The 19139-nt window shown below is 43.4% G+C and overlaps 1 protein-coding gene across 1 annotated transcript in view; it reads left to right on the top strand.

The window, feature by feature from the left end:
• The first annotated feature begins 18523 nt into the window (after nt 1-18523).
• PYURF (PIGY upstream reading frame) overlaps nt 18524-19139 on the top strand; it is a 3135-nt gene continuing 2519 nt past the window's right edge. Inside the window, exon 1 of the mRNA XM_021712042.1 lies at nt 18524-18602. Within this exon, the coding sequence (XP_021567717.1) occupies nt 18524-18602 (79 nt within the window). The remainder of the gene's footprint in view (nt 18603-19139) is intronic.

Here is a 19139-nt window from a genome sequence, read left to right as displayed (position 1 = left end):
TGGCAATAAAAAGGACTGAAGTACTGATACCTACTAAAACATGAATGAACCTTGAAAACATTATGCTAAATGAAAAAAGCCAGTCATCAAAGTCTACACACTGTGTGGTATCATTTACAGGAGATAACCAGAGTTGTCAAATCTGGAGAGACCAAAAGATGAGTGGGTGCCTGGAGTTGAGGGTGGAGTGGGATTGGAGAAATGAGGAGTAACTATAATGGGTGTGGGTATTGTCTGAGATATTTCATTGTAGTTTTATATTTATTACATATTATATATAATATATATTATAAATTGGGTATGGAAAAAAGCAAAAAAGTAAAGGGACTGTGGAATTCCAATTATAGGCCCAGAAAAAGGTTTTTTAAAAATAGCCCCTGCAGAGGAACCACATTTCATATTATAGGGGAATGTGACACCTTATTGAAGAATAATAACTTAGAGAGTCTACTATTTTAACAATAGCAAGGTCCAAAAATTATCTCTGGAACTCTGTGACAAAGCCTATTTAAATTGCATCAGATTCATCTGGGATTAATAATGCTCAGGGTGTTTCAATTTGTATAGTGCTAAAAATAAATAAATAATAAAAATAAAAACAATCATCTGCACAATTGAGCCATATAGTTTCTTTAACCAGGTCATATAATGCAGAAAGGACTAGAACCTGGCGAGACCTCATCTCTACAATAAATCAAAAATGAGCCGGGCATGATAGCACGCGCCTGTAATTCCGGCTACTCGGAAGGCTGAGGCGGAAGGATCGCCGGAGACCAGCAGGTCGAGGTTGTGGTGGCCGGGAGCGGCCACTGCACTCCAGTCTGGAAGACAGAGTGAGACTCCAACTCAAAAAAAAAAAAAGAAAACATATATAAAAGAATCAGGCGAGACACAGTGGCTCACACCTATAATCCCAACACTCTGGGAAGCCAAGACGGGAGGATTGCTTGAGCCCAGGAGTTCAAGACCAGCCTGAACAACATTGCAAGACCTCATCTCTACAAAAAATCAAAACATTAGCTGGGTGTGGTGGTGGCATCTGTAGTCCCAGCTATTTAGAAGCTGAGGTAGAACGCTTACCTGAACCCAGGAGGTGGAGGCTGTGGTGAGCCCTGATCATGCCACTGCACTCCAGCCTAGGTGACAGAGATAGACACCAACTCAAAAATAAATAAGTAAATAAAGCAATAAAAAATCATTATTACTGAGTGACATTAATATAAATACTACTAGATTTGGCAGTCAATAATATGTCCTAGTATACGAATAGCACTTGCCCACCCTATTCAAGTTAGGTTTACCCTTATGACATTTTTACCAATAACATTTTAGTATTAAGTGACATGTGTGTACTTCAAGTTCCTTTTCTTCTGCCGAGGTAACCAGCAACATCCTAGCTTGCAGAAACGGTTAGACTCTACCAGGAAGGACAACATGGAACAGAGACACCAGTCATTCTGTGACAGCTGTGGAGGGTAGCAATCCATAGGAATCTATGATATCTCTAGCTCAAAAATTGCTAAATTCTGGAAATTACTAATACTTCAACCTAACAGCATAAACACAAAATAAACTTGCTATTTAAAGCCACAAAGATTTAGGGGTTGTTTCAACTGTAACATACCTCATCTATCCTAACTAATTTTTCCCAAAAAGAAAGGAGGTCCCTTCTAAAATATTTGGTCAAGCTTCACATTTCACCACTATGAGGAAGGAATGACATATAAGAGCCCTTGATAGTCGGGCGTGGTAGCACGCGCCTGTAGTTCCAGCTACTTGGAAGGCTGAGACGGAAGGATTGCCGGAGCCCAGCAGGTCAAGGCTGCGTTCTGGAAGTGGCCACTGCACTCCACTCTGGGCGACAGGGTGAGACTCCAGCTCAAAAAAAAGGAGCCTTACATCTTCATATTAGGAGAACTTTACATTGGATTTTAGTTTAGAATTATTCCTGAAAAAAAATTTTTTTTTTTAGTTCAGACTGTAAAAGTTATTTACAGTCAAGTTACCCTCAAGCATATGAAAAGAAAAAACAAGCTGGGCTCGGTGGCTCAGCCTATAATCCCAGCACTTTGGGAAGCTGAGGTGAGTGGATTGCCTGAGCCCGCGGGTTCGAGACCCACCTGGACAACTTGGTGAGACCTCATCTCTTCAATAAATCAAAAATTAGCCGGGCGTGGTAGCGCGTGCCTGTAGTTCCAGCTACTTGGAAGGCTGAGGCGGAAGGATTGCCGGAGCCCAGCAGGTTGAGGCTGTGGTGGCCGGGAGTGGCCACTGCACTCCAGTCTGGGCGACAGAGTGAGACTCCAACTCAAAAAAAAAAAGAAAAGAAAAGACAGACATTTTCCTTGGAACAATCATTACTTTAAAAGTGAAGCCAAGTGTGATGGTTTGTGCCTATAGTCCCAGCTACTTGGGAGGCTGAGGCAGGAGGATTGTTTGGTCCTAGAAGTTCAAGGCTGCATTGAGTTATGATCACACCACTGCACTCCAAGCCTGGGTGACAGAACAAGACCCTGTCTCAAAAATAAATAAATAAAAATGAATGTTTCTCATCTGTAATTCCATAATCATATTGAATTCTCCAAACGACTGATGTCTTAAGCGATTTTAAGCTGAGGAGAGAGGCCTTAGGAGAAACCAACTCTGCCAATGCATTGATCTTGGATATCTGGCCTCCAGAATTGTGAGAAAATGAATTTTTGTTGCTCAAGCCACCTAGTCTGTGGTACTGTGTCATAGCAGCCCCAGCAAACCACAATAGGCAGCTGTAAGAGTATCCCCAAGGGGAAAGAGGACTTCAGCAGCTGCACCCAGTGAGGGAAAGAATGCTGTACTCAGAACCACATGATCCTTTACTATGATGTCAGACCATTTGAAAGGATAGTTTAAGGGCATTTCATTTATTGTGTTAGATTTATAACTCCAGAAAACGAGTAAACATTCATCAACTTACCTGTACAATTTCAACATAGCTTTCCCTTAAAGCATATGAGGGTTGAACAGAGGCTGGGCGTCAGGACCCATAGTTTCAACACAAGAATAAGCCTTTTCTTTGGACTGTACAGTATGACTAATAACATGGGACATTGTCTTCCCATCAGAGGGTTTTTGAGAGTGATCAGCTGTGAGCCGAATGCATAGCACATCACAGACACAATAGTTCTGCTGCTATCAAGCCCCATGCCCTGAGGAGCTTATAAATACAGGATCCCATTGACACAAGTTACATATTTCCACGGATTTTTAATATTCAGCTCTGTGGATCTCAGAGCTGCATCTTGTGTTTGTAAATAATTTTGCAGTCAAAGCATTAAGGATGTCAAAAGATAGCCAAACAGTCTTGTAGTTTTTGTTTGTTTGCTTTCTGAGTTGGGGTCTCACTCTGTCACACAGGCTGGAGTGCAGTGGCACAATCATGGCTCACCACAGCTTTGAACTCCCTGGCTCAAACAGTCTTCCCACCTCAGGATCCCAAATAGTTGAGACTACAGGCACGTGCCACCATGCCCGGCTAATTTTTTAATTTTTTGTACAGATGAGGTTTCACTATGTTGCCCACGCCAGTCTCGAACTCCTGGGCTCAAGCAATCCTCCTTCCTCGGCTTCCCAAAGTGCTGGGGTTTGCAGGCATGAGCCACCGTGCCCAGCCTAGTCTTTTGGGTTTTTGTTTTTATTTTTGTCTTAAGTTGAAGTCTCACTCTGTTGCCCAGGCTGGAGTGCAGTGGCACAATCATGGATACCGCAGCCACAACCTGCTAGGTTCAGGCAATCCTTCAGTCTCAGCCTTCCCAGTAGCTAGAACTACAGGCATGTGCTAACATGCCTTGTTAATTTTTTTATTTATTGTAGAGGAGATGTCTCACTATGTTGCCCAAGCTGGTCTCAAACTCCTGGGCTCAAGCAGTTCTCCCTCCTGGACCTCCTGAAGTGCTGAGATTACAGGTGTGAGCTACCATGCCCAGTCTAGTCTTCTAGTTTTTATATGTAATTTCTAGAAAGGTCAAATAACAGAGCTAAACAATTTTCATTTCGATCACTTAGGAACACTTGTTCTCTCTTTTGTTTAGCCTTAAATTATAACCTCATTCCCTTATGATACTTATTAATTATATAGAGGAAAACTAATTTACAGTAGTGACAACTTGCAGGCAGCAAGTTAGCATAACCAGTGATACTTCTTAGTGTTAGCCAGACTCGGTGGCTTAGCCTGTAATCCTGTGCTTTGGGAGGCAGAGGTGAGTGGATTGCCTGAGCCCTCAGGTTCGAGACTCGCCTGGGGAACTTGGCGAGACCTCGTCTCTACAATAAATAAAAAATCAGCCAAGAATGGTAGTGCGCGCCTGTAGTTCCAGCTACTTGGAAGACTGAGGTGGAAGGATCGTCAGAGCCCAGCAGGTCGGGCCTGCGGTGGCTGGGAGCAGCCACTGCACTCCAGTCTGGGCGACAGAGTGAGACTCCAACTAAAAAAAAAAAAGACCCAGGGTTACTTCTGTGGTATTCCTGGTGAAAATACATAACCTAAAAAAATATAACCTGAATCTAATCATGAAGAAATGCTAGACACATCCAAATTGAGGAATGGGCCAGTCGTAGTGGTTCACGCCTATAATCTCAGAACTTTGGGAGGCTAAGGCAGGAGGATTGCTTGAACTCAGGCCTGGGCAACATAGCAAGATCTCATCTCTACAAAAAAAACAATTAGCCAGACATGGCGGTGCACACCTGTAGCCCCAGCCACCCGGGATGCTGAAGCATAAGGAGTGCCTAAGTCCAGGTGGTTGAGGCTGCTGTAAGCCGTGATTGTCATAATCATGCCACTGCACTCCAGCCTGGGCAACAGAGTAAGACCCCAACTCAAAAACAAACCAATGAAAAAACAAACTGAGGAATGGACTTGCTGTGAAGGAACTTCCTATATGTTTCTATTTGCCAAGGTTGTGAAAGAAAAAAAAGATCAATGACTGTTTCAGATAATAGGAGCTGAATGATACATGACAACCAAATGCAATGCTTGACCTTGGATTGGACCCTTGACCAGAAATGCTTTTCCTTTTACTATAGAAATACACTAATGGGGCAACTGGCAAAATTTAAATCCATAAATTATACAGTAATATTGTATCAAGATTAATTTTCCTGATGTTGATAATTGTCCTGTGGTGATGTAAGAGAATGTCTCTTGGTTTGGTTTGGTTAAAGTGTAAATGACCTCATGACTGCAAATCACTTTCAGTTTTTAAAATCTAGCTGTAGAAAGCTGTTAATTTAGGAAATCTAGATAAAAGTATACAAGAAATATTTGTTGTATTTTTATAACTATAATATGTTTTAAATATATATATAATCTCAGACAAAAAAGATCTGTAGAAGACAGATCTGACGCTGTACTTTTTCTAGTACTTCTACCCTAACTTATGTTGCTAAGAATTATAATCAGACTAGAGAAGAGTTTCTATGTTTTCATTTTTTCTAAATTCATTGCACTGTTCTTTTTTCACTGGTAGCTAAACTCCCAGTGTGTTTGATGACTGTGTAATAATTTTTTTCCGATGGCGAGTTAAGAGGAATTAACTCACCGATGAGTGAATTAACTCAACAACAAGTTGATAAGAGGAACAACTAACATTTGGTACTAGACATTGTACATCTTTTTACAAACATGTATGAAACCTCTACTATGTGCCAGTCACAGTGCTAGACTTAGGGATAAAGAAATAAAATGCACATGGTATGTGACCTAAAGCAGTGGTCCCCAACCTTTTTGGTATCAGGCACTTTTCATGGAACTTTTTCACAGACAGGGTTGAGGAATGGATCATCAGGCATTAGATTCTCATAAGGAGTACACAACCTAGATCCCTCACATGCACAGTTCACAATAAGGTTCTCACTCCTATGATAATCTAGTACTACGGTTGACCTGACAGAAGACAGAGCTCTCTGCTCACCCACTGCTTACCTCCTGCTGTGCAACCTGGTTCCTAGCAGGCCACAAACCTGTACCAGTCAGCGGTCTGAGGGTTGGGGACCCCGACTCAAAGGATCTTACAGATTAATGGGGAAGACAAATGTATAAATGAATAATTGCAAGGAAGTAATAGCTGTATCATAAATGTGTGTGTGTGTGTGTGTGTGTGTGTGTGTGTGTGTGTGTGTACTACCATTGTACACAAGGGATAGATGGCCAATTCCCAGGAAGTAGGGAAAGAAGGGGGTTAGAAAAATCTTCATATAAGGCATGGCGTTGGAATTGGCTCTTAAAAGATGAGTAGTGGCTTAGGTAGACACATAGAGTAAGGGGGATTCTGGCATGAGCAAAAGATGAGGAGCTATCAGAGGGCCTAGAGAATTACTGGGACAGCAAATCATTTGGAATGGCTAGATTCACAACAGGAAGTGACCACAGTGGGAAGAGGTGCTGGAGAGAGGTCAGCCGGCCTATGAGGGCTTGTAAACCATGTGCCGCGAACTGTCGCATAACCCCAGGGAAGCATGTTGTGAGTTCTTGGCCACTTGTCTGCATCTGGGAATAACTAACTAGTTCAACTATCACATGCAAAGTGAGGTCCATCAAGATGGGGGTAGGGCATTCCCTTACCAGGAAATGATTTGTGTTCATTATAGGAAGGGAATGGGGCTGAGCCTAGTAGCTCATGCCTGTAATCCCAGCACTTTGGGAGGTTGAGCCAAAAGGATTGCCTGAGCCCTGGTGTTTGAGACCAGCCTAGGCAACATGGAGAGACCTCATCTCTACAATAAATCAATAAATTTGCTGGGTGTAGTGGCCTGCGCCTGTAGTCTAAGCTACTTGGAAGGCTGAGGTGGAAGTATTGTTGGAGCCCAGCAGGTAGAAGCTGCAATAGCTGTGAGCATGCCACTGCATTCCAGCCTGAGTGACAGAGTGAGACTCCTACTCAAAAAGAAAAAGGGGGGGGGGGGAATGGAGCCAAGAATGGGATGCTCCCATATTTATATCTTGCATTATGATGTAAGAACCATTTCTATTCTTTCTACTGAGATATCTCTGTAGGAGATTTCAGGAATACTGCGGTTTGATTATGCCCCCTAGATTTCATGTATTGGAAACTCAACCTCCAAATTCATAAGTTGATTGGAGGTGGGGCCTCTGAGAAGTAAATAGGATTAGATAAGGTCATCAGAGAAGGACCCCCATGACAGGACTGGTGTCTTCATAAGAAGAGGAAGAGAGACTTGAGCTGACCCTCTCCTCATGTGATGCCCTCTGCCATGAGTCTGGATGAAGGAGGTGGGAACAGGGAGAAACCTACAATGACTTCGGACCTGGGCCTGAATGACTCAGCGATGGTGGTATCGTTGTCTAATCTCAGTACAGAGGAGAAAGAGTTTGGGGTTTTATGAGGGGGTTGCAGGTGGATGAATAATAATTAGTGTAAGAGGATCGTTTTGTCTGATTTGGTCACCTTACAAAACATTTTTCAGTTGAATTCTATAAGTTGGCCAGCAAAGTACTTTTCATGAGATCCTTACAGTAAAAGAAAAGTCCCAGTGATTAGACTACTCAAAAAGTTCAGTAGTATTTTCCATTGCAATGAAAGCAGGAAGAAAGCAGGGCGGAGTGAGTCCTAGGGCTGCCCCTGGGTGCTGGCGGGCCACCTGCTAAGTTCAGTGTAGAGCTCTGAGTCGGCCAGAGATGCCTGAAAGGCTCCGAAAATTAGGAAAAGCAGACTTTCAATAGCTGAAATTGTGAGTTTAAATAAAAATATTCAGGACACAGTTTATTTTCATCTAACCATAATTCTGGTAAAAATCATCCTGTTTTTCAGGTGCAACAACTCTTGTGTAGGCTACATCCCTGGAGAGTCAAGTCAAGGTAGGGTTGTTGATTCCTAAATCTCTTCAACTATGAGAAACATAGGAAAGAACTTATGCAGGGCATGGTGGCTCATGCCTGTAATCCCAGCAACTTTGGGAGGCCAGGTGGAAGGACTGCTTCAACCCAAGTGTTTGCGACTAGCCTTGGTAAGACCTTGTCTCTATAATAAATCAAAAAATTAGTCAGGCATGGTGGTGCATGCCTGTCATTCCAGCTACTTGGAAGGCTGAGGCTGAAGGATTGACTGAGCCCAGCAGGTCGAGGCTGCCGTGGCTTTGATTGTGCCACTGCACTCCAGCCTGGGCAACAGAGTGAGACTCTGACTCAAAAACAAAACAAAATAAATAAAAAGAACTCTTCAGATAGCCCTTACTTTCCTCATCAGAATATAAGCAAAGGCTTTTTTGGAGGGTTATTTCCTTTTACATTCTGGACTGTTCGATCAATACAATCTGAAGATTCAATGAAAACACACAGAGTAAAACATCTATTGATCATCATCCTGAGAATCACCTCAGTTGTTTTCTAAGGCAGCATAATGCAGTAGCCTAAATACAGACACTGTAGCAATCATGTAGGATCACACATTTCAAGGCTATAAGTGTGCTACCTCCATTTTTTTATCCTTTTTCAGAAGTGTGAGGCTGTTAAAATCACATCAATGCTATGAGAAATTTGCTTTTATAATTTTCATTTAATAAGTAAAAGCAGCCAGGCACAGTGACTCATGTCTGTAATCCCAGCACTTTAGGAGGCTGAGGTGGGAGGATCACCTAAGTCCAGGAGTTTGAGAGCAGCCTGGGCAACATAGCAAGTCATCATCTCTACAAAAATAAAAATAAAAATAAATCAGCCAGGCACAGTGGTGAACACTTGGGAGGCCAAGGCAGAAGGATTGCTTGAGCCCAGAAAGTCAAGGCTTTGGTGAACCAGGATCATGCCTGGGCGACCAAGTGAGACTTGACTCAAAAATAAATGAATAAATTGGAAAAGGATATGACTAAGGACTAGTAAGCTTTTGAAAGCAAAGAGTCTTCCTGCCATGATATAAGAAACCCTTTAAGTCACAGGAACTGGCTTAATAGAGGGAAGAGAACTGGGTGTAATTTCCTGGGAAGTTTTTTCCTAGAAGAAAAAAAAACTGTTAGACATATAGAAAACATCCACTGTGCATTTATAATGTTCAATATCATTTTAGAGCAGGGCTTCTCAACCTCAGCACTATTGATATTGTAAGCCAAATAATTTTTTGCTGTGAGGAGCTGTCTTGTTCATGGTAAGATACTTAGTGCCATACCTGGCCTCTACCCAGAAACATCACCTCTATTATCACCATCAAAAACTTGCCAGGCATGGTGGCTCACACCTGTCATCCTAGCACTTTTGGGAGGTCAAGATGGGAAGATCGCTTGAACCCAGGGCAACATAGTGAGACCTCATCTCTACAAAAAATCAGAAAATTAGCTGGATATGGTGGAGCGCGCCTCTAGTCACAGCTACTCAGGGGGCTGAGGTAGAAGGATCACCTGAGCCCAGAAGGTCGAGGCTGCAGTGAGCTGTGATCCATGCCACTGCACGCCTGCCTGGGCAACAGAGTGAGATTCCAACTCAGAAAACAAACAAAAATGCCTCCACATATTGCCAAAATTCTTTTTTTTTTAAGATTGGAAACTATAGTTTATTTAGAAAGTAAATTGGAGAGAGAGAAAGAGAGAAGATTCATTTCCCCAAAGTAGGGGAGGGGGGTCAAAGCTTAGGAAACCATGGTGGCCATAGTGTAAAGAGCCACACAGCCTGGCCAGAGCTTAACACAGCAATGGCCTGATGCCAAATATTCTTGAGGTCCAAAATGATTCCAGTTCAAAAACCACTGTTCTGGAACCTTGCTACTAAAGTGTGGGCTGCAGCTTAGCAACAATGCCTGGAAGCTTTTAAGAATAAGGAGTTTGGCTGGGCGCAGTGGCTCAAGTCTGTAATCCCAGCACTTTGGGAGGTCGAGGTGAGGGTATTTCCTGGCTCCACAGGTTCAAGACCAGCCTGGGTAACTTGGTGAGACCTCGTTTCTACAATATATATTTTTTTAATGTGCCGGATGTGGTGGCGTGGGCCTGTAGTTCCAGCTACTTGGAAGGCTGAGGTGGAAGGATCGCCTGAGCCCAGCAGGTTGAGGTAGCCGTGAGCGTGCCACTGCATTCCAGCCTGGGCAACAGAATGAGACTCCGACTCAAAAAAAAAAAAAAAGAATAAGGACTCAGGCCCCTATTCAGTATGATCCCAATCATAGTGAATCAGAATTTCTACTGCAGCATGACTCCCAGGTGATTCACATGCATGTTCAGGTTGAAAAGGCACTGTCGGGTTGTATGGATCATATTTATTCATTAATGGGAGGGTGGTGGGGAGGACAGGAGGATGGAGGGTGGAGAGGGGAGGAAAGGGAGTAAAAGAAGCCAAGAAACTTGGGTCAAATTCAAGACATTGAATTTTAAAACCAAGCATAAATAATTTTTCATTTTGTGAAAGTTTTGACAAAGTTGCCAGTGAGAAAGATAAAAAAGAAATTTTTATTATTGAGATTTTTAAAGGAGAAAAAAATTAGAGATAAAGTGGAGACGGGCATCGTGACTCATGTCTACAATCCCAGCACTTTGGGAGTCTGAGGCAGGAGGATCACTTGAGCCCATGAGTTTGAGGCCACCATGGGTAACAAAGCAAGACCTTGTCTAAACAAAAAAAAAAGAAAAAAAGAAAAAACGATTTGGGCATGGTGGTGCACATCTGTTGTTCCAACTACTTAGGAAACCGAGGCGGAAAGAGGTTCATTTGAGCCCAGGTGGTCGAGGCTACAGTTAGCCGTGTTCGGGTCACTGTACTTCAGCCTGGGCAAGAGAATGAGACTCCAGCTAAAACAAAAAAGAAGAAGAAACTAGAACTATATATGAAGTTAGCTACAACTTTAAATCACTAAGGCCTAGATTAGAACAGTGACTATTTCCGGGCTCGGTGGCTCAGCCTGTAATCCCGCGCCTTTGGGAGGATGAGGTAAGTGGATTGCCTGAGCCCGCGGGTTCGAGACCCGCCTGCAGGCGAGACCTCATCTCTACAATAAATCAAAAAATTAGCCGGGCATGGTAGCACGCGCCTGTAGTTCCAGCCACTTGGAAGGCTGAGGCGGAAGGATCGCCAGAGCCTAGAAGGTCGAGGCTGCGGTGGCCGGGAGCGGCCACTGCACTCCAGTCTGGGTGACAGAGTGAGACTCCAACTCAAAAAAAAAAAAAAGTGACTATTAAGATCAAACTCTGTGAAAGCCAGAAGACTTGTGAAAAAACAAATTGTAAGAAATGGTAGCCAGCTGCATATGAAAGAGGAATTGTGTAGCCTTTGGGAAAGCTGTTTCTCACAAGGTTGTCTTCCAAGCCAGTCTGCATTATGCCAAGGAAACACTAGGAGTGCCATCAAATGACTCCCTTAGGTCTCAGATGGCATCAATTTGCCTGCTTTAATCTTTTCATGGTTTAGTCAGTTAATTTGCCCCTTCCTCAAACTCTACTTTGAACCTTTGCAAAAAGAAAATCCCCAAGTTGTTTTTCCTAGATATTACAACTCTGTCCAGAGGATGATTGTTCTCATGGGTACCTTCTAGTATTCAAACTCTTCCTTCTCAGTAGTTCTGATTGTAAACCTTTATTTTCTATTTTGAAGGGCCAGTGTGATGGTTACTTGTAGGTGTCACCTTGACTGGGCTAAGGGGTGCCCAGTTAGCTGGTAAAACATTATTTCTGGGTGTGTCAGTGAGGAGGTTTCTAGAAGAGATTAACATTTTAATGTTTAGACTGAGAAAAGAAGCTCTGCCCTTGCTTATGTGGATAGGCGCCATCCAATCCATGAAGGCCTGAGGAGAACAAAATGGTGGAGGAAGGGTGAATTTGCTTCCTGTTAGAGAACCTCTGTCATAGCCATATTCTCTGCTCCCGACATCAGTGCTCCTGGTTCTTAGGCCTTTGAATTCTGATCTGGACTTGCACCATTGACTCCGATTATTCTCAGGTCTATATTTGTTTGTTTTTGAGTTGGGGTCTCAGTCCATCACCCAGGTTGAAGTGCAATGGCATGATCATGGCTCACCTCATCCTTGACCTCTTGGGCTCAGCAATCCTTCTACCTCAGACTCCCAAGTAGCTGAAACTACAGGTGTATGTTACTAGGCCTGGATAATTTTTTTTATTTTTTTGTAGAGATGAGGTCTCTCTATGTTGCTCAAACTGGTCTCGAACTCCTGTGCTCAAGCAAGCCTCTTGCCTTTACCTACCAAAATGCTGTGAGTACAGATGCAAACCACCACGACCCCTCCTCTCAGCCTTTAGACCCAGACTGAGTTACATCACCAGCTTTCTCCAGCTGATTTTCCAGCTTGCAGAGGGCAGATCATGGGAATTCTCCACCTCTATAATGGTGTGAGTCAATTCCTATAATAAATCTTCTGATTTATAAATATATCTATATAGATATCTCCTACTGGGACTGTTTCTTTGGAAAACCTTGACTAATACAACCAGATAAATATTTTAGGATTTATGTTTCATAAGGTCTTGATTGCAGCTGTATTTTTGTAGCATGAAAGTAGCCACAGACAATATGTAAACAAATGAATGCTGATGTGTTCTAATAAAACTTTGTACAAACAGGCAGCAGGCTAGAATTGGCCTGCAAGCTGTAGTTTAGATCTCTGGTCTAGATTGTTGTTTTCCACTAAACCCATCTCCTAATAAAAATTTAAATAACTAATATGTTTTGAGTACAAAGTTCCAGGCACTGTTCTAAGTGATTTACATATATTATTTGATTTAATTATCACATCAACACTCTTGGGTGGTTTATCACTCAGGGTTCAGTGCAGGAAAAAGAAGTTATTCTAGGTCTTTCCAGTATAAAAGAATTTAATATAGGGAAACATATGCTTATAAAGTCATAAAAGGACACTTTGGGAGGCCGAGGCGAGAGGATTGCTTCTGTCTAGGTGTTCAAGACCAGTCTAGGTAACACAGCGAGACCTCATCTCTATGAAAAATAAAAAAATTAGCCTGGTATGGTGGCACACACCTGTAGTCCCAGCTACCTGGGAGGCTAAAGTGGAAGGATCGCCTGATCCCAGGAGTTTGAGACCGTGGTGAACCGTGATCGCACCACTGCCCTCTAGCCTGGCAACAGAATGAGAATCCAACCCAAAAAATACAAATAAAATAAAAGGGCTGGGAGAGCAGAGACAGGGGGTTTCCTCTGGAGCTTTGGTGTTAAGGACATGCCCTCATAGCTGTGACCCAGAGGAGATCACTGCTGCTGTAACACTGCATGGCTGCCACGGCTGCTCCTCACTCTGGCAGACATGTCTATACAGTGCCATGTGCCTCCAAACCATGCAGACCCATGTGTTTCTGAGCCTTCTTGTTGAAGCCCCTGCTGCAGGAATCTGGTTTCTGCCTCCCTTTCCAATTTCCTACATGTGCATCTAGCTGGCAGAACCTAGGTCTTAGCCAGATCTCTGTCTGTGAGTCTGGAAGTTCACTTGTTCGTTTTCCAACTTCTTCAGATAGAAAGAGGGTGGACTGGAGGTCAAGAGCGACGCTAGCTGTGCAGATGTATGCTCATGTAATCCCTATTAATGCTGAGTTGGAAAGAACTCCTGCAATTTTTTCCTTTTATTCTAAACAGAAAAATTAGTATCACTGGGAGGTGTTTACCTGAATACTTCCTCTCTAATACACCTACAGGTCTAGTGACCACTATTCTTATTTTTAAAGTATTCCAGAATATGTATGAATAGAATATTTTAAACAGCAAAACAGTGGTGATGACTCGCTTTAAGGGAGACTATCCCTCTTGCCATATTATAGTCACATTCTAAGAATGTTGGACTTTTAGGCTTCAGACCAACCCTGGCCTTTTTCATGATCATTTTCAAAATCATACAGTTCTATGCCAAAGCCATTTAAAATGTGCACTCAGTCTCCTCTGAGTTGCTGTACAATATTGGTTAATCACACTCATCTCTGCTTAGCAAGTTTTATTTAGTTTTTATTTTTGGTTTTTGTTTTTTTTTGTGTCAGGGTCTCACTCTGTTGCCCTGGCTGGAGTGCAATGGCAGGACTATGGCTCACCACAGCCTCAACTTCCTGGGCTCAGGTGATCCTTCCACCTCAGCCTCCCGAGTAGCTGGGACTACAGATGCATGCCACCACACCTAGCTAATTTTTTGATTTTTTGTAGAGACGAGGTCTCACTGTGTTGCCCAGCCTGGAGAGATAGCATCTTATATGACTTTATACCTCTCCTTTTCACTTCATAAGATAATACTGAGAACACAGGAAATGAACAATAAATATTCATTGAACCTAATCAATAGTTTTGAAATAAAGTACACCTTTACCAATGATGAATTGGTAATGCATATTTTTAAAAACTCTTTTATTAAAGAAAACATATTGAATAGAGAAACATTTAAAGAATAATTGAGCAATATTCCAACCAGCTAAAGACAACCAACATTTTGTTTTTGATTTTTTCCTATGGCTAAGTTGATTTTAAAATATAATTATTATGCATAAAATTTTGTGTCCCGCTTTTCTCACTTATATTAGAATCATTTTATGTGTTGTTATGATGAGTTTTTACTTTTAAATCTGTAAAATGGTACACTTCTACCGCACAGTGAATAGTCAATAAATTAATGAATTTTAAAATTAATTTATTCATAATATTAAGAATCACACTTTTAAAATATTTACTATTTTGATAGGTGAGAAATGGAAACATCTTTATGTTTGAAACCTTGCATTACCACTTTACTATTGAGGATTTTTTTTTTTTTAGTTGGAGTCTCACTGTCACCCAGGCTGGAGTGCAATGTTACACTTGCGGCCACACCAGCGTCAACCTGCTGGACTCTGTGATCCTTCCATCTCAGCCTTCCAAATAGCCAGAACTACAGGTGTGCACTACCATGTCGGCTAATTTTTTATTTATTGTAGAAACGAGGTCTCGCCAAGTTGCCTGGACTGGTCTCCAACTCGCGGGCTCAGGCAATTCACTCGCCTTGGCCTCCCAAAGTGCTGGGATCACAGGCTGAGAGGATGTTTTTCTTAAATGTGTTAAATTGATCAACTGCATTTTCTCTTTTATGAATTTTTTTCAAACATTTTGTCCTTTTTTCTCTATTGGAAACTTGATTTTAATGAACTCATTATAATTGTAATTTAGTCATAAGATTTTTGTGATTTTTATTTCCAAAATAAATGTTATCAAATAAAGGAAACAATTAGAAAACTCAAAGTAAATCTTTGTAATCACAGAGAGAAAAGAACAAGGAGAGATGTTAGTTGAAATACTGAATGATGCCATCTAGTGGAAAATTTATTTTGACTTATCTCTTTGGATTAGAGATTCCCAAATTTCAGTGGCCCAAAATTTGGAATTTATGAGCTTTGTTAAAATATGTAGTCTAGCCCCTCTTCCACCTAGAGATTTCTAATTCACTTGATGTGTATGATAGTCCAAGAATCCTGTTTCGGGAGTGTTCATACTGGAAACTATAAAAATTCCATTTCAGTGAAAAGAAGGTAGAGGGACCTGTGCTTTCTCTTCAGAACGTCCACCAACTTTTTGTTGCAACAACATCCTTGAAATGTGTCATCTGTGCTGGTCGCTGTGCTGCTTTACTGCTATCATTTTCATCAGTCTGCTCAAACACTGTAAGGTAGAGACTATCATTGAGGTGGAGAATTCAGGTAACTTCCCCAAGGACACGCAGCTAATCCTCTATGGGAACCCACCAATATGTGGGTTCTGTCATTGTGTACAGGCATATGTGACAGGAAAGGTCATAGTCATATGAACAGTGAAAAGGGACTCATTTTGAAAGCCCAGTTCCAGGGCCATGAACCGACACTGCCACCTACGTTTAGCTTGGTTTACTACACGCAGAAATGAGTTGTATTCCTTAGTTCCTGAGGGCTGTTCAGGGACACTTTGCTTGGCATTTTGCAGCTTAATAGGTATATGATTTGGACTAATACAATTCACATTCAGACACCCATTAAAGATTGGTTGCCGATTGGGGGTGTTATAAATTTGAGGGTTTTCAGTATTTTGCTGGTTCTCTTCATTCTTCCCCTACACTTGTATGTTAAAGTAAGCTGAACTGCCTCAAACCTTCTATATGGAGGCAAACGGAAACTAATTTATTTAGAGCAGGTTAGAAAAGCCAGTTGATAGGGATCTGGCAGCCAGGCTGACTGAGGCTACAGCCGCTGGCCTTAGGCATGAGGGCTTGTACCCACCTGCCAAGAACCAAGGCCTGGGCCCTCTCAGCGCTGGTAGAAGCCAAGCTCGGCCTCTTCAGAAGCAGAACCTCTTCTTTCCCTGTGCTCACTCCCTCCCTTGGGCCCAAAGGATCAACTGACTTTAACTGAAAAATTAATTCCTGCTACTGCCCTAGAAGGAAACAGCGTGAAGGTAACATAGGAACTTTACAATAGTCCTCTTGAGGGCACCTCCCTGATAATGGCCTTATTCTCTAGTCCATTAGGGACTCTAATAATGGAAAGTTATGACTGTGAAAGAATCCTTTGTGGGGGGAGGGAGGGCTTAGCAACCTGAGACCTTCATTATCTCTTAAGCATCTGTCCACCAGGAGAAGAGTTCCTTTTTAGTATCCCACAGACTACATTAGCCATTAGAAATCTTTTGAGCATCAGTAAACAAAGAACATCAAATACTGTAGTGTTGTGCCGAGTGCAGCGGCTCACGCCTGTAATCCTAGCACTTTGGGAGGCTGAAGTGAGGGGATCGTTTGAGCCCAGGAGTTCAAGACCAGCCTGGACAACAAAGTGAGACCTCATCTCTTAAAAAAAAAAAGATGAACACATAAAAATCTCTCGATTTATTTTTACATTGCTAAGTGGAAAATAAATTTGAAAATATAAACATGCGTTTATATCTGCAAATCCTTTCCTCCCACCCCAGGAATTCTAAGTGTGACATGATAATGCCCAGTGATGCAAAAGAAAAAAAGAAATTCAAGTCAATATCAGCAAAACAGAGAGAAAAAAACTGATGACTAAGAAAAACGATATTGAACTGGAAGGAAGAGATGAAATAAAAATAACAATAGATAACATTAATTGACCATTAATTTGTGCCAGGTACAACTATTCATCTTATCATACAGATAGGGAAACCGAGCAGTTAAGTCATTTGCTGGAGCCATCCAAATGCTAAACAGGACAGGGAACCGAGCTGTCAGGCCCCAGGGCCCCAGTTCCCGTCTAAAACACCAGGGGTCCCCAGCCCCCGTACTACCTCTCCGTGGCCCGTTGGGAATTCTGCCCACATCAGGAGGTGAGCAACCGGCGGGGGGGTGAAGTTCCGCCTAGAGTCCGACCAGCGGCGGCATTAGATTCTCCTAAGCGCGCGAGGGATCTGGGTTGCCCTCCTGCGCTTCCTGGGAGAATCGAACGCCTCCTCCCCCCAAGGTTCCCCACCCACTCTCCACCCCATCCCCACACCATGCCCTCGGCCGTGCTGAAATGGTCTTCCACGAAACCGGTCCCTGACGCCAAAAGGCTGGGGACCGCCGCACAACGCGGTAAGGAGATCGAACTCGCATCCCTCCCTTGGAGAGTCAGAAGCAAACTTGGGATCGAGAATTCGCTGAATGAGTCGCCCATTGGACTAATGGCCACCTGCTCGAGGACGGTTGTTTGGCCGCCTGGCCGCCTCCAAGCTCATTTGTAGAAGTAAATTAGTTGGGCTTTATTATGCAAGTGAGTTCACAGTGACAGGGTCTCCTGCGGAAAGCATCTGGACGCCTTGGAGGGTAAGACACCTAAGCCATTCCTTCCAGGTTCTTACATTTATTTATTTTTGTAGAGACTGGGTTCCCCATTCTAACCCAGGCTGGAGCACACTTCACCACAGCCTCAACCTCCTGAGCTGAAGAGATCCTCCTGCATCAGCCTCCCAACTGGCTGGGACTACAGGCACGCGCCACTTTTTATTTATTTAAATTTTTGCAGCGATGGGGTCTCGCTATGTGGCCCAGGCTGGTCTCCAACTCCTGGGCTCAAGCAGTCCTCCCGCCTCGGCCTCCCAAGGTGCTGGGATTACAGGCGTAAGCCACCGCGCCCGGTCTAAAATTTTTTTTAATTAGATAAAAAGCAAAACAAGGGCACAGAAACTATGGACTAGTAAAGATTTACATTAAACAAAGTAACGCTTTCAACACACCCGCAGTGACAATGTTTGACGATAACCACGTAGCTCCAAGCCTCTCGCCGTGCGACTCTGGGGTCCGGCCTGTGGCTCCCTGGCGTCCCCGCGACAGGCCCAGGCGGACACGCAGACACCTCGACTTCAGCACCGCTTTGTAGTCTCGGTATAAACGCGGCGGAGCCGCCACCAGAGGCCGCCGGCCAGGGCCGCACTGACGACGAGCGGTGACCACGGAACGAGCCGTCGGGAACGCAGCGCCCTCGGAACCAAAGCGCCAGCTCTCGTCTGCTCCGGGCGGGCGGCGTTTCCCATGCGCCGGAGGCGGGGCCGGGCGCGCGGGGAGCGCGGCGACTGCGGGCGCGGAGGGCGCGGGCGGCGCGGGCGGCGCGGCGGAAGCGGACCATGCTGAGCGGCGCCTGCTGCCGCCTGTCCTCTGCGTTGCGGATCTTCCGCGCGCCGTGGCCCGCGGTGTGCATATGGGGCCTGCCAATTTAACATCAATCAGCTAAATCACTTATGGACCCAATCCGGTTTCTGAGCTGGGAAACAGGAGGCTTAAATAAGAGTCTCATCAGATTGCATCTGACAGGAAATAAGTAGTTAATCCCTTACACCCCCCCCCCAAAAAAAAACACATTAGGTTTTGTTAGAAAGGGGGAATAATCTAAGTTACAGAAAAAAATTTTTTTTTAAAAAGAAGTAAATTTTTTAAAGGTATTGTTCCTATGTGTGATTTGGTAGAAAGAGATGTCTTTACCCATGAGCAAAATTTCTGTTTTAGCAGGAAAATAAAAATAACAAATGACAAAATTAGACCTTGAAGCTTCCCTTCATCTCTCTGGCATCACGGGAACTGTGGCGCAGCCTCAGTTTACGCCCTCTTGTGCCCAGTCGAGGGACCCAAGCAGAGTGTGGCCCGGGAACTCTTCATTTGGATATCAATTTCTGAAATATATGATGAAGTTCAGCAATCTTTTTCTTTCTGGAATACTCCAACCCTCACAGACCAATCCTGTAT

Source organism: Carlito syrichta, unplaced genomic scaffold (assembly GCF_000164805.1).
Source record: "Carlito syrichta isolate Samal-C Ts95f unplaced genomic scaffold, Tarsius_syrichta-2.0.1 Scaffold303036, whole genome shotgun sequence".
Classification (NCBI taxonomy): Eukaryota; Metazoa; Chordata; class Mammalia; order Primates; family Tarsiidae; genus Carlito; species Carlito syrichta.
This window is presented reverse-complemented; position numbering and strand designations above follow the sequence as displayed.